This window comes from Macrobrachium nipponense, chromosome 14, assembly GCF_015104395.2.
Source record: "Macrobrachium nipponense isolate FS-2020 chromosome 14, ASM1510439v2, whole genome shotgun sequence".
In the NCBI taxonomy this organism is placed as follows: domain Eukaryota; kingdom Metazoa; phylum Arthropoda; class Malacostraca; order Decapoda; family Palaemonidae; genus Macrobrachium; species Macrobrachium nipponense.
In genome coordinates, this window is record NC_087207.1 from 20,785,763 (window position 1) to 20,807,837 (window position 22,075).

The 22,075-nt window shown below is 45.0% G+C and overlaps 1 protein-coding gene across 1 annotated transcript in view; it reads right to left on the reverse strand.

Annotated features, from left to right (window-relative positions):
• Positions 1 to 16,796: 16,796 nt before the first annotated feature.
• Positions 16,797 to 22,075, reverse strand: part of LOC135226160 (lipid storage droplets surface-binding protein 2-like) — an 8,631-nt gene continuing 3,352 nt past the window's right edge. The window contains exons 4-9 of the mRNA XM_064265601.1: positions 21,401 to 21,514; positions 20,716 to 20,750; positions 20,037 to 20,053; positions 19,305 to 19,444; positions 18,012 to 18,338; positions 16,797 to 17,488 (exon numbers count right to left, since the gene is read on the reverse strand). Coding sequence (XP_064121671.1) covers positions 17,282 to 17,488; positions 18,012 to 18,338; positions 19,305 to 19,444; positions 20,037 to 20,053; positions 20,716 to 20,750; positions 21,401 to 21,514 — 840 coding nt within the window. The 3' untranslated portion in view covers positions 16,797 to 17,281. The remainder of the gene's footprint in view (positions 17,489 to 18,011; positions 18,339 to 19,304; positions 19,445 to 20,036; positions 20,054 to 20,715; positions 20,751 to 21,400; positions 21,515 to 22,075) is intronic.

A 22,075-nucleotide genomic window follows, 5' to 3' on the forward strand; every position in this document is an offset into this window, starting at 1 on the left:
GACAGGATACAAATACCTGGGAATAATGGAAGGAGGAGATATAAAACACCAAGAGATGAAGGACACGATCAGGAAAGAATATATGCAGAGACTCAAGGCGATACTCAAGTCAAACTCAACGCCGGTAAATATGATAAAACAACCATAAACACATGGGCAGTGCCAGTAATCAGATACAGCGCAGGAATAGTGGAATGGACGAAGGCAGAACTCCGCAGCATAGATCAGAAAACCAGGAAACATATGACAATACACAAAGCACTACACTCAAGAGCAAATAACGGACAGACTATACATAACACGAAAGGAAGGAGGGAGAGGACTACTAAGTATAGATGACTGCGTCAACATCGAATACAGAGCACTGGGGCAATATCTGAAAACAGTGAAGACGAGTGCTAAAGAGTGCATGGGAAGAAGGACTAATAAAAGCAGACGAAGACCCAGAAATATACAGAGACAGGAGAAAGACAGAAAGAACAGATGACTGGCACAACAAACCAATGCACGGACATACATGAGACAGACTAAAGAACTAGCCCAGCGATGACAATTGGCAATGGCTACAGAGGGGAGAGCTAAAGAAGGAAACTGAAGGAATGATAACAGCGGCACAAGATCAGGCCCTAAGAACCAGATATGTTCAAAGTACGATAGACGGAAATAACATCTCTCCCATATGTAGGAAGTGCAATACGAAAAGTGAAACTATAAACCACATAGCAAGTGAATGCCCGGCACTTGCACAGAACCAGTACAAAAAGAGGCATGATTCAGTAGCAAAAGCCCTCCACTGGAGCCTGTGCAAGAAACATCAGCTACCTTGCAGTAATAAGTGGTACGAGCACCAACCTGAAGGAGTGATAGAAAACGATCAGGCAAAGATCCTCTGGGACTATGGTATCAGAACGGATAGGGTGATACGTGCAAACAGACCAGACGTGACGTTGATTGACAAGGTCAAGAAGAAAGTATCACTCATTGATGTCGCAATACCATGGGACACCAGAGTTGAAGAGAAAGAGAGGGAAAAATTGGATAAGTATCAAGATCTGAAGATAGAAATAAGAAGGATATGGGATATGCCAGTGGAAATCGTACCCATAATCATAGGAGCACTAGGCACGATCCCAAGATCCCTGAAAATGGAATCTAGAAAAAACTAGAGGCTGAAGTAGCTCCAGGACTCATGCAGAAGAGTGTATCCTAGAAACGGCACATGTAAGAAGAGTGATGGACTCCTAAGGAGGCAGGATGCAACCCGGAACCCCACACTATAAATACCACCCAGTCGAATTGGAGGACTGTGATAGAGCAAAAAAAAAAAAAATAAAATAAAAAATAATAATAATATTAATAATAATAAGCCAGACAAAAAAACAGCTGAGGAGAAATTTGAATAAATGAATTACCAAACTGAGAATCGAGACTGACAGAAGGAGGCTTCCAACTCGTCATAAAGCAATCCATCTCAGACAAAGCTGGACGATAAAATAAATCAAAATACCACGACGAGAGATAACGAGAATGAGTTATGTTTGCCGCGAAACTGCGGCTTATTTTTCGCGGTTTTTTTTTTTCTCTAATCTCGTTTCTCTGTGAGAGCACCACCCCACCCCCCTGAGTTATGACCGCGGGTTATAAGAAGAAACGCGATAGGGCCATCTAAACAAGCAGGCAGTTGTTTAGAAAAAGATGCCTGTCATGGAGATTGATAGGTCAGAAGTGTGTTTAGTTCGCATCAGTGCTCATCAACTGCATTTTCTGTAATGGGGGTGGGGTGGGGTGTTGGGTGGCAGTGGGACCTGTTCGCTGTAGATGTAATGATGATGCTGGCTTCAGACGCTTGCGTATTATGTGCTAACGAACGCAGAATACAATTACATAAAAAGCCTTTTTTTATTCAGTGTGATTGGGGAAGGGTGTCTGTCTGCTTAAGTTTTTTAATATATTTATTGTCATATTTTATTTATTCTTTTCCCCATTCCAAAACAAGCACTTGCTTTGTACTTTAGATTATATTATTATTATTATTATTATTATTATTATTATTATTATTATATTATTATTATTATTATTATTTGATGCTTGATTATTATTATTATTATTATTCTTATTATTATTATTATTATTATTATTATTATTATTATTATTATTATTTATTATTATTCAGAAGATGACCCCCGTACCAAAGAATATTATTGTGTTGATTCGAAAAGAGCAACAGAAAAGTAATGGAGAAATACAGAAATTAATTAGAAAACCAGATAAAATGAACAAACTGATAAACAGATCAAAAAGGTAAGTAAAAAATTAAAATACAGGTTGAAATATATTAGTGGAGTATTACTCGTATACATTAATCTATTACCTATTCATAATATCAATAAAGGGCAGTCTCACCTCATTTTGGATAATTATTTATTCAGCTTTCCATTGAAAAGCTTTTTTTGTCGTGATTATACATTAATTCTTATCTACCTCTATATCAATAGCTATCTTGTCCTCCTACTGGGTACAAGTGCACATTGCCTTAATTAATCAACATCCAATCCATATCTAGGTCGATCTTGACCTCCTACTGAATACAAGCCGGAATTAATTTCTCTCATTACCGAGTTTTTTTTTTATTGCATAGACAAGAGCTGTCATTTGATAAGGCGAGATAAAGGCCAACGTATAAACAGTCTTATTTGACGAAATGTAACGTAATCATCCCAAGTCGATGATGGTATCATGTGGATTACATTTCGGATGGTAATAGATGTAACTGGAGCGTGATGGAACTATTTGCGTATACAAATAACACTAACATCCATCATGTTTCAAGTCAATGGTCCCGTGTGGGCTTGTTCCGTACGAGTAGGGTTCACATTTTGAATAATAATAATAAGGATATGGGATATGCCATTGGAAATTATACCTATAATCACAGGGGCACTAGGAGGCACGATCCCAAGATCCCTGAAAAGGAACCTGGAAACTCTAGATGCCGAAGTAACTCCATTACTCACGCAGGAGAGTGTGCTACTAGAAACGGAGCACATAATGAGAAAAGTGATGGACTTCTATAAGGAGGCAGGATGCAACCCGGAACAACCCCACTTTATAAAAACCGCTCAGCTGAATTGGGGGACTGTGATAGACAGCATGGTAATAATTAATAATAATAATGTTATTCTGGATGGAAGATTCTATATCTGATTACATGTCTTAATAATATGATTTTCGTTGGGCGAGTTAGTCCAAAGGTCTATTTACAGATACGATTTATTGTCTGCGTCTGATGACTGACTAACAACCGTTTTTTCGGATAATCAGACGACGAAGAAAAATTTATGACTAAAACATCAACTGGAACATTGTCTTTGATATCTTCAAACGTCCGTCTTTATCCTCCAGGGTGATGAGTTGTTGGAGGTTGTTGGAGGTGGGGGTGGGGTGGGGGGTGGGGGGGGGGGTGGGGGGGGGCGGGGGGGGGCTGTGAAAGGGTTTGTAATGGGGATGATGGAATGGGTATACACAACCACTGCTTTCACTCACACGATGAATAATGCATCCGTCAACACCCTAAAGGCTTTTCAGGTTTTGACGAACGGTTAGAAACAAACACGGAACATCTTCATTCATTCATTCATTCCTCCTGTCGGATTCATTACCAGGAGGTTTAGCGCCGTCGCCCCCTCTTTCCGCCCCCCCCCCCCCCCCCCCCCCCCCCAAAAAAAGAAGTCCGATAAGACAAGGACGATCAGATAACGCGATCGAGAACCATCCATTACACGAAGGGTAATGCACGTCCTTATGATATCATTACGGGCCGTAATCAGAGCCCATCTTGTTCTGTGGTTCTTCGTTTGAGCGGGGGTTGGGGGGGTGAGGGGCTGGGGGGAAATGGGGGGGAAATGGGGGGGGGGGTGGCTGGATACCCGAGGGCATCCGGGAACAAACAGAAAGGAACTCAAGAGCCCGTCGGCCTTTGGGGAACGGGTTCCTACGAAAGGAAAAGGATAGAGAAGAAGGAGGAGAAGAACAACTCCTCTCTTGCGCCATTTCACCAGATCATAAACCTCTCTTGTTTGCCTCTCTCTCTCTTTACAGTCACGTTAGATGGGCGTGTGTGTGTGTGTTTGAGATGCGTCTGTCTGTCCGTCCGTCCGTCTGGCAGGAAAGTCGAGACATATAAGTCTCTTTTACAAGATGTATTCCTCTTTTACGAGGAGGTGGCTTGTGCATCTCGAGACCTCTGGCTTGTGCAGGATGTCATGTTGGTTTATTCAAACGAGGCTTCATCGGTGTAAGCGCAGAGGCTGTATCACGTGACGTGACTTACGACGACGCTGATGCTGCTGCTGCTGCTTCCTCAATTACACGGCTGCGAGTCCTCCATCTCCTCTTGTATCCTAAGGACGAGATCTCTCTGGGCTGCAACTTGACATAAACACGCGTTGGAAACCCGTCTCACACACGCGTATCACAAGCAATTTGAAAACATGTCCACAGCAGTAATCGGAGAACGAATCTTTGGCTATTGCTGGATAAACGTATAAAGCACTGATTCAGACCACCAAGAAGTCGGTGACTTGTATCAAACTTGTTTGTGATGTTATGGTCGATAAGTTGTCGTCATGTGTTTATGTCAGGTTTCAAGCTACATGAATTACACGGTTGAGGTTCATACTCTTTCTGTATTATGAGGCTACTTCCAAACTGTAATAAAACACGACATTAACACACGTTGGAAATTTATCTCTCATATACGCATCACGAACAATTTGAAAACAAGTCGGCAACAGTGATTAAGGAAAATGTATATTTGGTTATTCCTGGAAAGTCGTATGAAGCACCATTTTAGGACTGCCGACAAGTTGATGACTTGTATTCAGATTTATGCATTTAAGACTCGTATATTAAAATCTATATGTAAATCAATCTGAGCTATAGATAACTATTAACAGAAAAAATACCTCTAGTATTCACATACGCATTAACATCGAAATGAAAGTATTTCCGTAGCCTAAATGACAAGGTGTGATCCGACCTCCAGCTAAAACCTACGGTCAAACAGTGCGGTACTTCACACAAAAAAAATTAAAGTAAATGCGGTATATCTAAATGGAATTAATTGTTCTGTACTGTTTAACATGCACATTATTTATTTTACTCGAGGTACATGCTGAAACACCAGTGAAAATTAAAATAAATAGGCTATATTTTATTAGAAATAATTGTTCTGTACTGTTTAACATGCACATTATTCATTTATTACATTTTCATTCTAATTAATCAATCTTAAATATTCTGTCCTAAACTTCCCGTATCTTTAACTCAACGTGGAACACCTTTTCAGACATTTTTAGGCTTCTCCATAGGGTTTTTCTAACCCCGCCCCCAACAACAACAACAACAACAACAGCAATTACAACAACAACAACAGCAACAGAGTACTTTCTAGGCTTACTCCCAGAGAAAGCGAAAAATAAAGTTCAAATGCAATTACCTCAGAAAGTACTAGATGGAAACCAAATGACTATAAACTACTTTTGCCTATATCTATATAAACTATTTATCTGATCCGTATTTCTTCGTTTCCTTTCTTTTTATTTACTTTTTATCTTTTTCGTTATCGTCTTTATCTTTCCCTTTTGTCTATTTTCCCTCTTGTTGTTTGTTTGTTTACCTTTTGAGAGATGCCGGTGATTGTTTTCGCGTCTCTTGGAAAGTTTACCTCCTCCTCCTCCTCCTCCTCCTCCTCCTCCTCTTGAGGTCCCAAACGAAGACTACGAGAATCCCTGAACAGGTGGTGACATCTGGTGGTTCATCTTATGACTTCCTTTGGGAAGATGGGTTATGGGGCGGGGGGGAGACGAGGACATTGGGTAGGAGTAAGGTTTAGGAGGGATGGAGGGACCGGGTAGTTTGTTAGAAGTTGCTTGTTGCTTTTGCTGCGTCAGGTTATAAAAAAAAAAAAACTGTTGAAAAAAAATCTTTGTTATAAACGGCGGAATATTCACTCATTTTAAATGTTTTCTCTTGTTTTTTTTTTTTTTTAAATCGAGGTGACTTATGTCCGGAGAGATAAAGATTTTTAAACATAAATTATTTTTCTTTCTTTGGCAGTTCCTGAATAAAAAAAAAAATGCTAACTATTGAAAATTATTTGATATATAAAATTGTCGCGTTGGAGTTCATGGTGGTTCATTTAGGCGAAGAGATTGGAAAATGGTATTAAGATGATAGAAACCTCTATCTCATTATGTATAAATATAGTATATATATGTATATGTATATATATACTATATATATGTATATATCTATAATATAATAAAACATACAGCAAGTATTTACCTGACGTGTTTCTCATACCAACTTTAATGACAACAATGAATTAAAATATGCTTATGATCCCAGGTATAACCTACGCTCAATTAGTTACTATTTGCAAATGACGGAAAACCAGTAAAAGGCAATCAAAAAAGTATACAAAAATAAAATAAAAATTCAAAAAAAAAAAAAAAAAAAAAAAGCCGAGAAAACTCTACGGTATTTGCGTATACATTTTCATTTTACAGTCCTAAACCTATACATTCCCTTGAATAGTTTTTTTTTACTTTATTGATTTTCAGTATACGCCATTACAGCTATTTAGTGAACTGAGGCTGAACAAAATAAGTGCATATAATTGATTGATAGATCGAATGTACAATTTCGGCCTAAGGCCAGGCGCTGGGACCAATGAGGTCATTTAGATCTGTATGGAAAATTGAGAGTCAGAGGTTTCATAGATATAAGAGGAGAAAAATCTCGCAGTTGAGCTATGAAACAATTGTTAGATGAGGTTGGCGAGCAAGATGGAAGAAGGAATATGAATGGAGGTATAGCAAAAGTAATGAAAGGTGTCGCAGCTAGGAGCCTTTCTGTAATGCCTAAGGTGCACCGCGTGAGTAGCTCTGACGGCGCTACCTACCTAAGGGAATTACAAATACGGTGGCTTTTTTAAGTGATAGAAAATGGAGATCCTTCTCCCGCATATCATGATAACTATTTAGCTCATAATTATTTAACTTTGGCTGAGCATAATTACCATTCTGCAAATAACAAAAAAAGATTTCGCAAACAATATGGCCACTGTGGCATAGGTAGGTCAGCTGCTCAGTATTTTTATGTATTGAAAAGAGCAGAAAATGGTCCCTTTCAAAAAAATCAGTCATTATTTACAGAGAGAGGGTCGGGTTCAATAGGGCCTCCCAACAAAGGAATTTAGATAAAAGTCGTTCAATTCCTTTCATGGGAAAGATCATAGCATTTTCAAACAGTTGCGACAAGTTTACAAAATACAATTTGTGTCAATGTGCATAATGTAGGTCATTTGACTGCGCTAAATGACTGTTGGTATAAATATTTTCAATTTAACAACCAGTCAACTTGTAATTCAATACTGCTAAGATGGTTAGCAGTAATGTGTACATGTCATCTAATTGTTATAAGAGAAATGGGCTCTTTCTATAACCTATCTTTTCTCTCTTTAAATCTTCAGCCAAAAACCCTTATGGACTGAATTGAATATTGAATCGAGTATAGAATTTAGGCCAAAGGCCTAGCACTGGGACCTATGAAGTCATTCAGCACTGGAAAGGAAACTGAAAGTAAGGAGGTTTGAACGGTGTAACAGGAGGAAAACCTCATAACAGTTGTACCATGAATCAACTGTTAGGAGAGGTTGGGAAGTCAGATGGAAGAAAGAGATATTTGAAAGGAGGTACAGTAAAAGGAACGAAAGGGTTGCAGCTAGGGGCCGAAGGCATGTTGCAAAGAACCTTAAGTCATGCCTACGAGGTGTACTGACGGCACCAGCCCCCTAAGGTGCCTTATGGACTGAATCAGTTGACAGAAGACTTGAATAAATATTGAGAATGAAGGCAATTATTTGACTGAAAGCTTCAAGAAAGTTATAAAACCGAAAACATTACTTTTTATGGCAAGTTTATTTATCTTGTCTCACTATTTTAGTTCTTTTATTTTTGTCAGAGAACTGTTTAAACTAAACATTCGGTGAAATGTATTACTGATGTATTTATGTAAAAAAGACTTGACTCAAATTGAAGACATTAACGTTACTAAAACTCTCTCTCTCTCTCTCTCTCTCTCTCTCTCTCTCTCTCTCTCTCTCTCTCTCTCTCTCTCTCTCTCTTATCAAAATTCATCGACTGACCTTATTCCCAGGTTTTGAATTAAAGGGAAAAATTACTAGTAAACTAAAGAATTGGACTGTTCAGCTGAGAATATATTCTACAAAATGTTCGACTTATCTTAAACAATTGAAAAAAATAAGCCATTATCTCTTCTGATCTTTTATTTACTACAGTGAAGTTCAAAATCTACTAGTCCACACTTATCCAAATACTGCTAGAATTTACAGCATGTTAGAGACTACAGAATAAATGTAATAAATGCTGAACTAACTTGGTATTGCCACAACGAGAGGGGAATGACAGGGAACCTTGACAATGAGAAGCTATATTTGAAAGCTGGAGAACAGTGTATAAAAAGTATACTATAACTTTTGGAATTTGTAAATAGTTTTCGATTGTGCTTTGGAAGTAGTGCAAATAGTATTAATGTTTCTTTCTTTCTTTTAGTTATTATATCTTCAGCTGAAAATCCTTATGTACAGAATCGAGGAAATAGTTACAATGATGGTCGATTATAGTACCCAACTAGAAGCTTTATTTTGTCAAAAATAATCAAGTAAATATGAAAGCTTTTGTCACTAACTTCCTCGTCGATGTTCTTGTGAGATTCTTCAATCTTCAAAGAAGAGAATCATTTACCATTGAAGATAAAAGGTAAAAAAAAGGATAAGGTGCTATTCTAAGCTGTTGATTCTTCATTATATTCATTTCACATTAACCCTCTCTTTATTGTAAGATGCTGATGGAACTTCGTTATTTTGTAGTTTATTTCATATTTATTCCATGGCGACCAACTCCCAGACAGAGTTCTTTAAATGCTTTCGTCTCATTGCCCTGATCTAACCTTACCGTCTGATTTTTCATTGCATTCATTTCATCTGAAGCCTTCTTTTCATTAAAAAATTATAATATAACTTCATTATTTTGTGGTTGTTTCGTGACTATTCCATCCATCAGCCCCATGACAGTGTTCTTTCATGTATTGGCCCAGTGCCATGATCGTGCCTCAAATTGTTAGAAATTCTGCTACTTTATAGTCAGTTGGAAATGGTGCTCATTAAAGCAATCTTTCAACACCAAAGCGGTCCAAGGAAATATGACAATTTGTCTAAAAATTGCATTTTTCCTAACTATACAAACCTGAGGTCCTTTTACAATAGGGAAGATACTAGCGGCCAGCTGGATAGGTCGTAAGCTTTCGAACAAGGGGTTCGGTAGTTAACTGCTTGTCCGACAGGCGCGCGCGCGCGACTGGGAGGTAAACAAATCACTTTTGCTTTGGCCCAAGCAAAAACTGCAGAGTGAGGGGTGGCATGAGGTGGGGCTATGTGTAAAAGGACCTCAGGTTTGTATAGTTAGGAAATGCAATTTTAGACAAATTGTCATTTGTTCCGACACGGCATACAAACCTTCGGTCCTTTTACAATAGGAAGACTCACTTCTTGGTGGGTGTAATCTGAGTCTTTTGTGAACAGACTGGTGTTCGCCCTCCTTGGAAGCTTCCTGGTCGTAAGAGCGAGGGAGGGATCCAAGCCTCTGTCCGATTGATCGGGGTGTGTGCACCGCAGGATCAATGGTCAGACCTCTGGACCGAGTACTAAGAGAGGGGCATGCGCATCTCTTAGTACCAGCAATGCAAGAACTTGTTCCTGTACAGGAGCAATATAAAGTCATGGGTTTGACTCTTGTAGGCATCCACTTCCCCCCCTTGCAGAAGGAAGTGGTGGATATTCTGCTCCTATCCCTAGTGAAAGGGATAGGATGGGGCTCTGTCATATAGCTCACCTGCATCTCGTCCTCATCCAGCGTAGTGACGACCATGGCCCTCGTGCCCACAGGTAGAGGGGAAGGAAAAGATGGGAAGAGAGAGCCAGTCACTCACTCACTCACACATCCATCCACACAGTCACACCAGGACTCGATGCTGTTCAGCCTGCGAGGGTCTGGGTTAGCTACACAACTTGTTGAGCAGCCACCACGGGTCCCAAGGAAAAGGTATCCAAGGACCTGTGGGCAATATCCCGAAGGTAGAAGGACGTAAAGGTCGTCTGGTTAGACCAGACCCCTGCCTTCAGGACCTGCGCCACGGAGAAGTTCTTGCGAAACGCCAACGAGGGGCCAATACTTCTGACTTCGTGAGCTCTCGGACGGGACGTACGGATGTCGTCACTACCATCAGCCTCATACGCCCTCCTGATGACCTCACGCAGCCAGAAAGAAAGAGTGTTCTTGGATACTTCTTTCTTGGTGACCCCGGTGCTAACGAAGAGGCGTCGACACTCAGGAGGCCTGAGGTGACGAGTTCTCTTCAGATAGCGCCGTAGCGCCCTCACAGGACAAAGCAGCATCTCATCCGCATCATTATCGGTGAAGTCCAATAGGGAGGGAATCGTGAATGACTCGAACCTGTCATCAGGGACTGACGGTTTCTGAGTCTTCGCAACGAAGTTCGGGACGAAATCGAGCGTCACGGATCCCCCATCCCCTGGAGTGTCGTACATCTATAGCCAGAATTCCCACTCTGCCGTGCCAGGGCCAGCAAGAGAGGGTCTTGAAGTCAGATCCCTGTCTGACTCTCTCGTGGCTCGAGTGTTCCAGGGTCCAGACCCTAAGGACGAGGGTGTTGACGGGTCACGCATCCCTGAGTCTGTGGGCAAGACCTCTCGGAGTGGCGAACGGTGTTGAGTCCGACTCCTAGGGCAGAGTCACGTCAGCAAGGCCTGAGTTCCCTGGGTGGGCAAGACCTCCCGCTTCCTCATCAGCAAGGAGATCTCGAACGAGTTCGAGATGTCCAACCCCCTCAGTTTCAGGACGAGCGCCAAGGCGGCTCTGTATCCTTTCACTGTGGGGACTGATAGGAGCTTCTCTCGGCGAAGAAAAACGAGGAAATCCGCTACCCTGCTGAAGAGTGGCTCTGAGAGGAGATAGACCCCGTCTACGACACCAACCACAAGAAGACGGCCCACTTCCCTGGTACACAGCTGCAGAGGACCTGACGGACGTTTCCAGCCATCTCTGTTGCTGCGCTACGAGAAAAGCCTCTCGTTCGCAAGAGATGGTGGATAACAGCCAGCCGTGAAGACGTAGGGACTGGACTGCTCGGTGGTACCGCTCGACGTGTGGCTGGGCGAGAAGGTTGTGCCAAGGGGGAAGGGGTCTCTCTCGGTTCTCCTGCGAGAAGAGCCAGCAGGTCCGGATACCAAATGGCCTGTGGCCATTTGGGGAGCCACCAGGATCATCCTGAGATTCGGGGTGACCAGTGCTCGACTGATCACCTTGCGAATCAGGCTGAACGGGGGAAAGGCATAGACGAAGAGGTTGTCCCACGGGTGTTGAAGAGCGTCCTCTGCAGCTGCCCATGGGTCCGCACGGCCGAGAAGAACACCTGGAGCTTCCTGTTGTGCCGGGTGGCGAACAGATCCACGACTGGTCGCCCCCACAGGTCGAAGAGCCTTTCCGCCACGTCCTGGTGTAGAGACCATTGTCGGTCCCTATCACCTGATCCCGACGGCTGAGCGTGTCTGCTACTACATTCCTCTTCCCTGGAATGTAGCGTGCCGACAGCTCTATTGAGTGTGCCTGAGCCCACTCGTGCACCTGCCGTGTCAACTGGTACAACGGAAGGGACACTAGGCCCCCCTGTTTGTTGACGTAAGCCACCACCGTGGTGTTGTCGCACATCAACACTACTGAGTGTCCCATCACAAGCGGTCCTGAAACTCTTGGAGAGCGAGGAAACGCTGCCTTGAGTTCCAGTACATTGATGTGAAGGTGCTTGTCGTTCTCGTCCCACACTCCTGAAGTCAGCAACTCCTCCAGGTGTGCGCCCCATCCCTCGGTCGATGCGTCTGAGAACAGCTGCATGTCCGGGGGGGGAGTGCGCAGAGGCACTCCTCTTAAGAGGTTCCTGTCGTCGAGCCACCAGGCTAGGTCCTGCCTCACCTCCTGTGTCAGTGACACTGGAAAGCTTGGGGGATCCGTCGCCTGTGACCAACTCTCCTTTAGTCTCCACTGAAGAGACGCAGGTGAAGACGCCCGTGAGGGACTAACTTCCTGAGTGACGACAGGTGTCCGATCACGACTTGCCATCGCTGAGCTACCTGTTCCTGCCGAGACAGGAACTGGTTGGCTGCCTCCCTGAATCTGCTGATGCGAGTCTGCGGGGAAGACTCGCCCTGCTACCGTGTCGATCAGCATACCCAGGTACTTCATCCTCTGCTTGGGTTCGAGATCGGACTTCTCGAAGTTCACAACGATCCCCAGATCGCGACAGAACTCGAGCAGCCGATCCCTGTCCTGTAGCAACTGCGAGCGGGAGCTCGCCAGGACTAACCAATCGTCGAGATACCTCATCAGACGTATCCCGTGCGAATGGGCCCAAGCAGACACCAGAGTGAACACTCGCGTGAACACCTGTGGGGTGCGGTTGAGAGACCGAAGCACAGTGCCCTGAACTGGTACACCGTCCCGTCGAGGATGAAGCGGAGGTACTTTCTGGAGGACTGATGAATGGGTATTTGGAAAATACGCATCCTTCAAGTCCACTGAAAGCATGAAATCGTTCTCCCTGATGGAGTCGAGCACTGAGCGTGCCGTCTCCATCGTGAACCGGGTCTGGCGAACAAACCGGTTTCAGGGGAGAGAGATCTATCACCGGGCGCCAGCCTCCCGTAGACTTTTCCACCAGGAAGAGTCGACTGTAAAGCCCGGTGACTGATCCGTAACGATCTCTACAGCTCTCTTGCTCAGCATGGTCTTGACCTCCTGTCTGAGTGCTACGTCCTTCGGTGACCGTGGACGTACGACTGCTGTGGACCGGGTTGGAGGTGAGGGTGGCCGAGATTCGAAGGGTAATAGATATCCCTCCCGAAGGACATCTACAATCCAGGTCTCGGCGCCGTAGCGCTGCCAAGTTGCCCAATGGCTGGCCAGGCACCCCCCCACTTCCGGCAGCAGGTGAGGGGGAACGCCGTCCCTAGCGTTTCCCCCCTTTCTTCGACTTCTTCCCAGAGCCTCCACGGGATGAGGAGGGCTGGAGGAGGGCTGGTTACGGCCCCCCTTGCCAGAAGTCGAAGAAGACAGAGTCATTCCTCGGGGCTTCGACGCAGCACCGTCTTAGCAGCCGAGGAAGCGCTAGCCGAGCTCTTAGACTTGGCCGCAGTCCGAGGCTGCCCAGAAGCCTTCGAGACTGCCTGGTGAACTAGACGGTCCACTGTCATCAGTGCGCCGTCTGTCCACCGCAGCGTCCACCATCTCTCGTGGGAAGAGAGACGTGGAACTCCGTAAAGGTCCGTTTCGAAGTCCCAATGCCGCTTCACGCCCGCCGCCCTGGAAACCCAGAGTAAGGACAGCGTCCCTTCGTCGAAGAACCAGGTTGGCCCACAGGTTCACCGTCTGGTGGGCAAGGAAGGAGATGGCTCTTCCCCCAGACTGGCAAACTCTCCTGAAGGCCGAGTCATCTTCGGGAGAAATTCCCCCTGAGGTTGGCTGCGACCTTAGATACTGTGAGGGACCACAGATCTAGCCAGGAGACGGCCTGGAAAGCTGCCATGGCGGTAGATTCCAGGCGAGTGCCTCTTGCTGCGAGAACCACAGGTTCTCGACAGGAGCTGTTGCAGAGACACACCCGGAGTCAGCCTCCGCTAACTCCGGGTTTACCTGTTTGGGCGGCATCGGATCCTCAGATGGCACGTAAAACCCGCCGCTGTCGTAGCAGAGGAGGTGGAAGTAGCTTGCTAGACCTGCCAGACTTCAGCGAACCGTCCTGTCCAGAGACAAGCGATTCAACTTGGTCCAGCACTGAGTCAGCCAGCTCTGACCGCGGCAAACCCACCGTCGGTCTGGGTTCCCTCTTCGGGCCCCAGAACGACTCGAGCCGGGACGTGGGCTCGGATGGTGGGAGCGGCGATCCTTCCCCGAGGTCGTTGTGCTGACGAATCAGCGCAATAACCTCGGCAAAGTTCCTCTGGATCTCGGGCGTGATAGCATCCTGTGGAGTCGGACCGTCCAGTCCCTCGACAGGAGTACCTCCCGAGACCCTCCTCCCTCAAGGGAAGGAGCAGCGACAGCCCCCTCTCGGTCTCCTCCAGCCACCTGTGCTAAGACCTGGCTGGTCCGAGAACCGAGCCTGGTACGTACGACGACGTGGCGGGATCCTGAAGGGCGCACTTCCTTCGATCACTCCTCAATACCTCGCCCCTCCCGGTGTAACCCGAGGAGGTTGAAGGTATGGGAGAGGCAGACCTGACGCTCCCTCCTCGCTCGCTGGCAGAACCAGCGGGCTTGGAAGACTGCAGGCGATCGTAAACCGCCCGTGGTCGATCGAGCTGCAGGCCTAGTCGAGCCGTCTCGCTGTGGAGAACGGCTGGACCGAGAACAGCGGCCCGGTCTCGTGTGTCAGAGGAGCTGGTGCTGGTCGCCGTACCCGATCGCTCTCTGTGAGAGTGACGGTCAGGCGACCGGCGAGCTCCACTGTCACGGTGAGACCGGTGCGTATCCTCACGGCGCGTCACGTCGCTGGCACCAGCCGTGGCTGGTGCCGGCGAACGGGGGGACCTCTTCCCAGCCTCAGCCCGTGGCCGGGTCATGGACCGTCACGTCCGCCCGGGTAGCCAGCTGCTCGCCGCGAGAGCGAGAGCTGGTCTGGTGAGTCGCGGTGAGCGACTGTCACAGTCTTCCGCTCCGTGCCGTGAACCGGACGCTGAGCGGACTCAGAGGTCTGGTTCCTGGCTGCACGGTCGCTGGTAGGCGACCGTACACTCGGTACCCTCTCGCGAAACGAGCGGTCCGAGACGGATTCCTGCTGCTGTGGCCGAACCACTGACAGCAGGTGAGGAGTGCCGGTGTTAGCCGGCACCCCTCTGGTCCCCGTAGTCCTTCTTCCTTGCGGGAGAAGAGACGGGTCCTGCTCCCGAAGGAGCAGTGGGCGACCAGCGGAAGAACCCCCCGTCTCACCAGAGCGAGACGGGCCCTTAGAAGCTCCCGAAGAAGACTTCTTAGGGGGGGGGGAGGCGACCTTCTTCTTCTTACGGCGGGGGAGCCTTAGAGGAAGAAGGGGAAGAGGCGGCAGACGACGACGACGAAGAAGACGATGAAGACGACGACGACACCTTCCTCCTCTTCTTCTTCTTCTTCGTCAACCTCCTTAGGACCGATGTCAGGTCTGTCATCCAGGACGGAGCCGGGGCTGCTGTTGCCGAAGCGACAGGGCCCGGACGTACCTGTCCGAACAGACCAGCATCGGGAGCAGCGGCGCCAGGAACGGGAACAACATCAGCAGGTGCGGGCATCACAGGAACGGCAGCAGACACGGCGGGATCAGGAACAGGAACAGCAGCGGTGGTCACGGCAGGTACGGCAGATACGGTCTGGTCGAGCCAGCGGCACAGACGTCATCGGTACCGGTGGGAGGTCCAGGGGCGAGCTCTTCGGACACATGAAGTCCGGTCGCGGCACTGCACGGCAAACCCAGGTGGCGGCATCACACTCCCCCGAGTTACGGCGACTGGCCCCTGCACCGATGTTGTTGGTGTTACAGAGACCGCGTGCTGGGTGTACACCAGTGAGGAGGTGAACGCGTAGCCAGGAGTTTGTCAGGGTCGTGGTGGTGGTTGTGACCGTAGCGTGCGTAACCGCCACGGAGCCAGCGAGATGATAGAGCAGCCCCTGGACACTCGGCACGACGCCCTGCAGTCCCAACGACGCCCACACTGTCCGAGGTCATCCCTCACGGCAACCGCACCTGAGGAGGCAAAAGTCGGGTGATTAGGAGGATCCTCTACCCGCTCTGCTGCGAAGACGAGCGGATAGAGGACCCAGATACACTCTACGTCGGGGTATCTAAGCGCCCTCCTCCACACTCGACACATCGAGAGGGAGAAGGACCTAGACACCCCCCCCGAAGGGGAAGGCGCGAGACGTGGAAGTTGAGCGGGCGGCAGGAAAGAATACGAAGTGTCCGTCACCAAAGGAGTCGCGGGAGAGCTTTCCGACGACTCCTTTGCAGGCCTTCGCTTCTTCCTGCCCTCATACAATGTCCACTGCGCCTCCGACCAGTCCATACAAACATCACAGGCTCGGCCCGGGTGCATTCGCGCCCCCGGCACCGAGCAACACAAAACATGAGGGTCTATCTCGGGGAAAGATCTGAATTTCCCACACTTGCGCCCTTCGGTACCCGGGCAAAGTCTCCTTGGGGTAGCGAGGCGCGGAGATTCCATCCTTAATGAATTCAGCGTAATTAATATGAAAAGAGAGAATACTGTACTTACAATCTTTCATACACATTACAAACAAAACAAGAAAGCAAAGAAACGACGAGCAGCGGGCAGAGAGCGACCACACACGTCCATCCACTGTGAGGCCGAAAGCAAAGTGATTTGTTTACCTCCCAGTCGCGCGCGCGCGCCTGTCGGACAAGCAGTTAACTACTGAACCCCTTGTTCGAAAGCTTACGACCTATCCAGCTGCCGCTAGTATCTTCCTATTGTAAAAGGACCGAAGGTTTGTATGCCGTGTCGGAACAAATTTAGCATTTAGCCTTCTATGTGCCCGTTAAAAATAAGAAGTTAAAAGCTTTCAGCTGGAAGAAAGTTATTAACATTCTGATTTCAAGAGCAAAGTAATACTTTAATCTTCATCTGATCTCTCAGCTTTCTCTACAGCAGGTGAAAACGTGCAAATATGGATGTTCAAATTGAAATACAGTTCAACATAGATATCAAAGACCTTTCTCTAAATGGCTAAGTGGCATATACAAGCATACAAATACTTCTATATATATGAAATTTACGATTAACAGAAAAAAAGTACAAGAGAGAATCGATATTGAGCAATTTCTAAGTGATACATACAGTCGTGCATTCTACCTATCAAATCTAAACCCATTCAAGAACCTTCCAGCTCTCGAAAGAGTGCTCTACAAACACTAGCTACAGAACAGATGTGTAAATGACCTCTCTAAATCACTTTTTCCAACCTTAACTAAGAAAGAAGACTAGACCACACATTGAAAATCCAATAGGCGAAGACATCAGGAATTGGTCGGTTCTCTAGGTTAGGTTAGGTCAGCTCCAGCGCTCCGCAGCACCATCCTAGCTGCGGCTTCCCCTTCTGCCTTCCCAGACAGGAGACTTGGAGCTGGACAGCCTCCGGTAGGTGTCCTGTGGTGGAGGGGGAGAGACAACTCTCTCCATGTTGTTCTTTTTCCTCCAGGATTCTGCTGCTGCTGCAGCCCTGGCGGCTCGCTCTTTGTTCTCGTAGTCTGCCATGGCTTTCCTCAGCATGTCCTCGACGTACGTCTGCGAAGGTTATTTACAAGAGGGTTAGACGCAGTCGAAAGGGTTTTTTGTGGAAGGTGTACTTTTTTTGCCTCCCATAAAAGATACTTTCTGAGATCAGTGTTGCTCTGCACACTGAGGTGGAAAGTTTCCATAGAAATCACATGAGAGTACAATATAAACCTAAAGAAAACTTTCAAGGACTGCTGTAGTAGAATTCAGAATGTCATGATTTTACTTAAGGTTAAGAACTATTAGAAGGAAATCTATTGAGAAAATGTTACAGATCAGCAAAGAAAACTTACGAAGGGTTACCTTTAAGAATAATTAGAAGATAATCTATGAAAATGATGTACAATATGCCATTAATTGTCAGCAAGGTCCCCAAAGTTTTCAATAAAGACATTACTTTACTTAAACACAGACTAGGGGACCTAAAATTGAGACTTATGTAGTTATGAGATCTGAAATTTTACAAGCAAAGTCATTTATAGTATTCCTGCTATGTCCATATGCCAAGCAATGGAAACGGATAGCTACGCACCCTGTAACTTCCAGCGTTCTGCACAACATTGCCAATGGCATTGACAACTGCATTCAGACCTCCCTGGACGTAGGAGCCAGTGTTAGAGGATATCTCCAAACTGGTCTTGATGGAGTTCTGTAGCATCTGCATGATGGCATCCCTGTCCATTGTTTTCACACTATCCACCTGCTTCTTCAGCAATTCGTTGATCTGGTCAGTGTACTGTTTGGTGAGCTTGACGGTGGTGCGAGCCACTGCCATTCCAGGGTTCTGAGGCTCATCTTTCAAGGGCTCGCGGAGTAACTCGACGTACAGTTCTTCAGCGGTGCGACGGCCGAAGTCAACCTGGAAGGAGAGGAGGTGCAGTGGGTGATTTGAGTTGCAGAAATTTGGCTATGAAGCCAATCACCTGGGCATTCAAGACAGTGAATAGAGGAGGTTGGAATGGTTTGACAGGAGGATGGAAGAAAGGAGGTGGGAGCTAGTAGCCAAAGAGGCTGTGCAAACAACTTCTACTGATGCCTCCAGTGCATGTGATGTGAAATGACTGCACTACCCACTGGGAAGAATGGGATGGGGGGGGGGGGGGGGGGTGGGGGGGGGGGGGGGGGGGGGGGGGGGGGGGGGGGGGGGGGGGGGTGGTGTGGTGGGAATTCATTTGGTGACAAAATTAGCATAGACATAGTGCATTCCATTCTGCACAATTTAGGGTCCTCTTTGATGCTGTATGGCATTAAGGTACAATGAGAATCATCAACAAAGTCTGCAACATTAGTTTTAAATGGCAGCAGATGTGCCCTTCCTCATTTCATTTGGTTTTTCAGAGAAAGGACATCTTAAATAAAAAAAAAAAAATATATCAAATTATAGGATACTGGTCAAGCTTTCTTGGCAGCTGGGCGAGGAAACAGCAAATTATTGGTAAACTATTTTGGTAATCCACTGGTCCAAAGATGTTCCGTATACTTTAGTAATACTGAATTGCAGCAGGAAAATATCTTGTGCCTAAAACCTCAACCTTGAAGCCTTGGGTATTTACTAGTTTTGCAGATCTTCTCACAGATTTTGGAATTATTTGGAATGTACTTACCACTGCAAGCATATTATCTTTTAAAGGCATTCATACTTTGTAAAGCTTTACCCTCATAAACAGCAACCTAACGCAGTACATTCGGACATTAAAAATACATTGCAAACTCATCCCATAGACAAATGCAAAAACACATGAGCTTTTGCAGCGAGCAAAGCACAAAAATTCAAGAAACGTCATTAATAAGCTCGTCGTTGTAGATAAAACAGGAAATAACTTACCAGCATAGAAACAGATATAGGACCATCAAGCGATCGATCGTTAGGTGGGCGGATCAGTACGTACACAGAACGGTAAAGCCTTTGCTGAGTCTTGTTCAGGAGGGAAGTCACTTTGATAAGTACACCTCCATGTGGCACCCCTGAATAAAGACAGAGATGAGACAATTTAATGTACCATGAAAAAGCATACTGATTTGGTTAGGGAAGGCACTACCCTAGTCATTACCTGTACTAGCCTAGCCAGTGGCGTATATAAGCGGGGGACGTGGGCGCACCTGGTCACGTGCCCCCCCCCCCCCCCCCCCCCCCCCCCCCCCCCCCCCCCCCCCCCCCCCCCAACATGGATATGAGTAACACATGACATTGTTTCTTTCAATAAATCATTATTAGAAGCAAAAATTTGCTTAGTTAATGATTATTTCAACAACAACTGCCAACAACAACAACAACTAACTGCTGTGTGTATATATAAGTGTGCATACATATGTAGATCTTGATATATATGTATCGTGTGTGTGTACGTTTATATATATATATATATATATATATATATATATATATATATAATATATATATATATATATATCTATGTATAATATACATATATGTGTGTGGTGGGGGGGGGGGGGCGGGTGTTTTTGCATTTGTATGAAGAAAGACTGTGAATAATCAGAGAAATGAGCAGACTGTTAAAGTAACACTGTATCACCACGAGTGAAAAGCCAGAAATACGAGTTCGCCCGTGTGACCTAAGTGGGTATTTGAAGTATATAATTGGGACGTCTTTGAGGAAATATAGAAGAGGCAAGAATACCCGTTTGAATGGAAACCAAAATGAGATGATCTGATTACATCATGGGATGGGATAAAATGAATGGCGTTGCCTACATATGGGATGTGTTCTGGGAAACTCCTCTTTCATGGAGAACTGCTCTTTAGTGAATTGGATTATATAAATTTAGGCCAAAGGACAAGCACTGGAACCTAGGTAGAGGTCACTAAGTATCGATAGGGAAATTTGGAGTAAAAAGGCTTTAAAGGTGTAACAGAAGGAAATCCTCAAAGCAGCTGCACTATGAAACAATTGTCAGGAGAAAGATTTCAGGAAAGTAAGATGGAAGAAAGAGAACAGTAAAAGGAAATAGTATAGTACAAGATATGAAAGAAGTTGCAACTGGGAGCCAGAGACACTGCAAGGAACATAACTAAAGTAACGCCTACAGAGCACCGCGTGATGTAATGCTGACAACCCACCAAACCAACAGGGACACTTTAGTGAAGAGATGCCGAAATACATTCATTTCCGTGACCAGAATTTACCTGCTCCTTGGCGATCTCCTCTCAGAGGTGGTAGATAGTTGTCAACAAGGACGTGGGCTGATGTCAGCATCTGTTCGGCCGCGTTCATAACACATGGCCACCTCGGCTGTTGGCCATAAACTCAGCCTGTTCAGTATGAAAAGGTTAGAGAGAATTGAAACTTGGCATCATAGAAAATGGGATTTTGACAGAGAAAACGACATGACTTTTTTGGGGGATACTTTGGTAAATTCGAAACTTAATTCGTTAGAATGGAAACTTCCTCTACGCCTAAAGTTTCAGTGCTCTTAAAATGAAGATTTCTGAATATGAACAAATGACTGCAGCTTTTATAAAGCTCAATTCTGATAAGAAGAGTTAAAAGGACCCAACTGGTATTTAGTGATGAACGTGATTATCAAAACATATACGAAATATGAAAGTGTGTAGAAGGGAAAAGTATGTCATTGCTAATCAAAGAACATTGGAATTATAAAGCAGTATGTACATATTGTATACATACATACATATATATATATATATATATATATATATATATATATATATATATATATCCATGTATATATATGTAATGCATGGTATAAAATACATACATATATACATAAGAAGCCTCAAGTTTGCCATTCAAAGAAATTTCCCATAAGCCGTCCCCAACCACAACAAAAAATTTGTATATCACACCTCGATGATTTGTCTACGAGTTCAGTAAGGAAATCTCTTGGAATGACAGACTTTGAATATAGCAAAAATCTTCATAACCAAACAGAAGGACTAACGATATTTACTGCTTGATTGGCTCTAGCAGTGAAAGCTTCGGAAAACGAATCAGGGACGGTGCCGTTGTCCCCAGCCACGGCCCTTAGCACCGTCTGTCGTGTTGAGTGTATGATCTGGCGAAACGACGATAATAATAATAATAATAATAATATAAATGATAATAATAATAATAATAATAATCCTAAAACTGATAATGGTATCCTAATAATAATGATGATAACAATAATAGTAATAATCATAACAATACTCTTAAAATTAATAATAATAATAAAAATAATAATAATAATAATAATAATCCTAACATTAACAATTATATTCCGATAATAATAATATAATAATGATAATATAAATAATAATAACAATGATATTCTAATAATGATAATAATAATACAATCCTAAAATTAATAATAATAATAATAATAACCTAATAATAATAATAATAATAATAATAATAAAACAATTATAATAATAATAATAACAATAATAATAATAAGATAATTGATAATTGAAAGAAGGATACTGAAGGAATGATAACAGCGGCACAAGATCAGGCCCTAACAACCAGATATGTTCAAAGAACGATAGACGGAAATAACATCTCTCCCATATGTAGGAAGTGCAATACGAAAAATGAAACCATAAACCACATAGCAAGGCGAATGCCCGGCACTTGC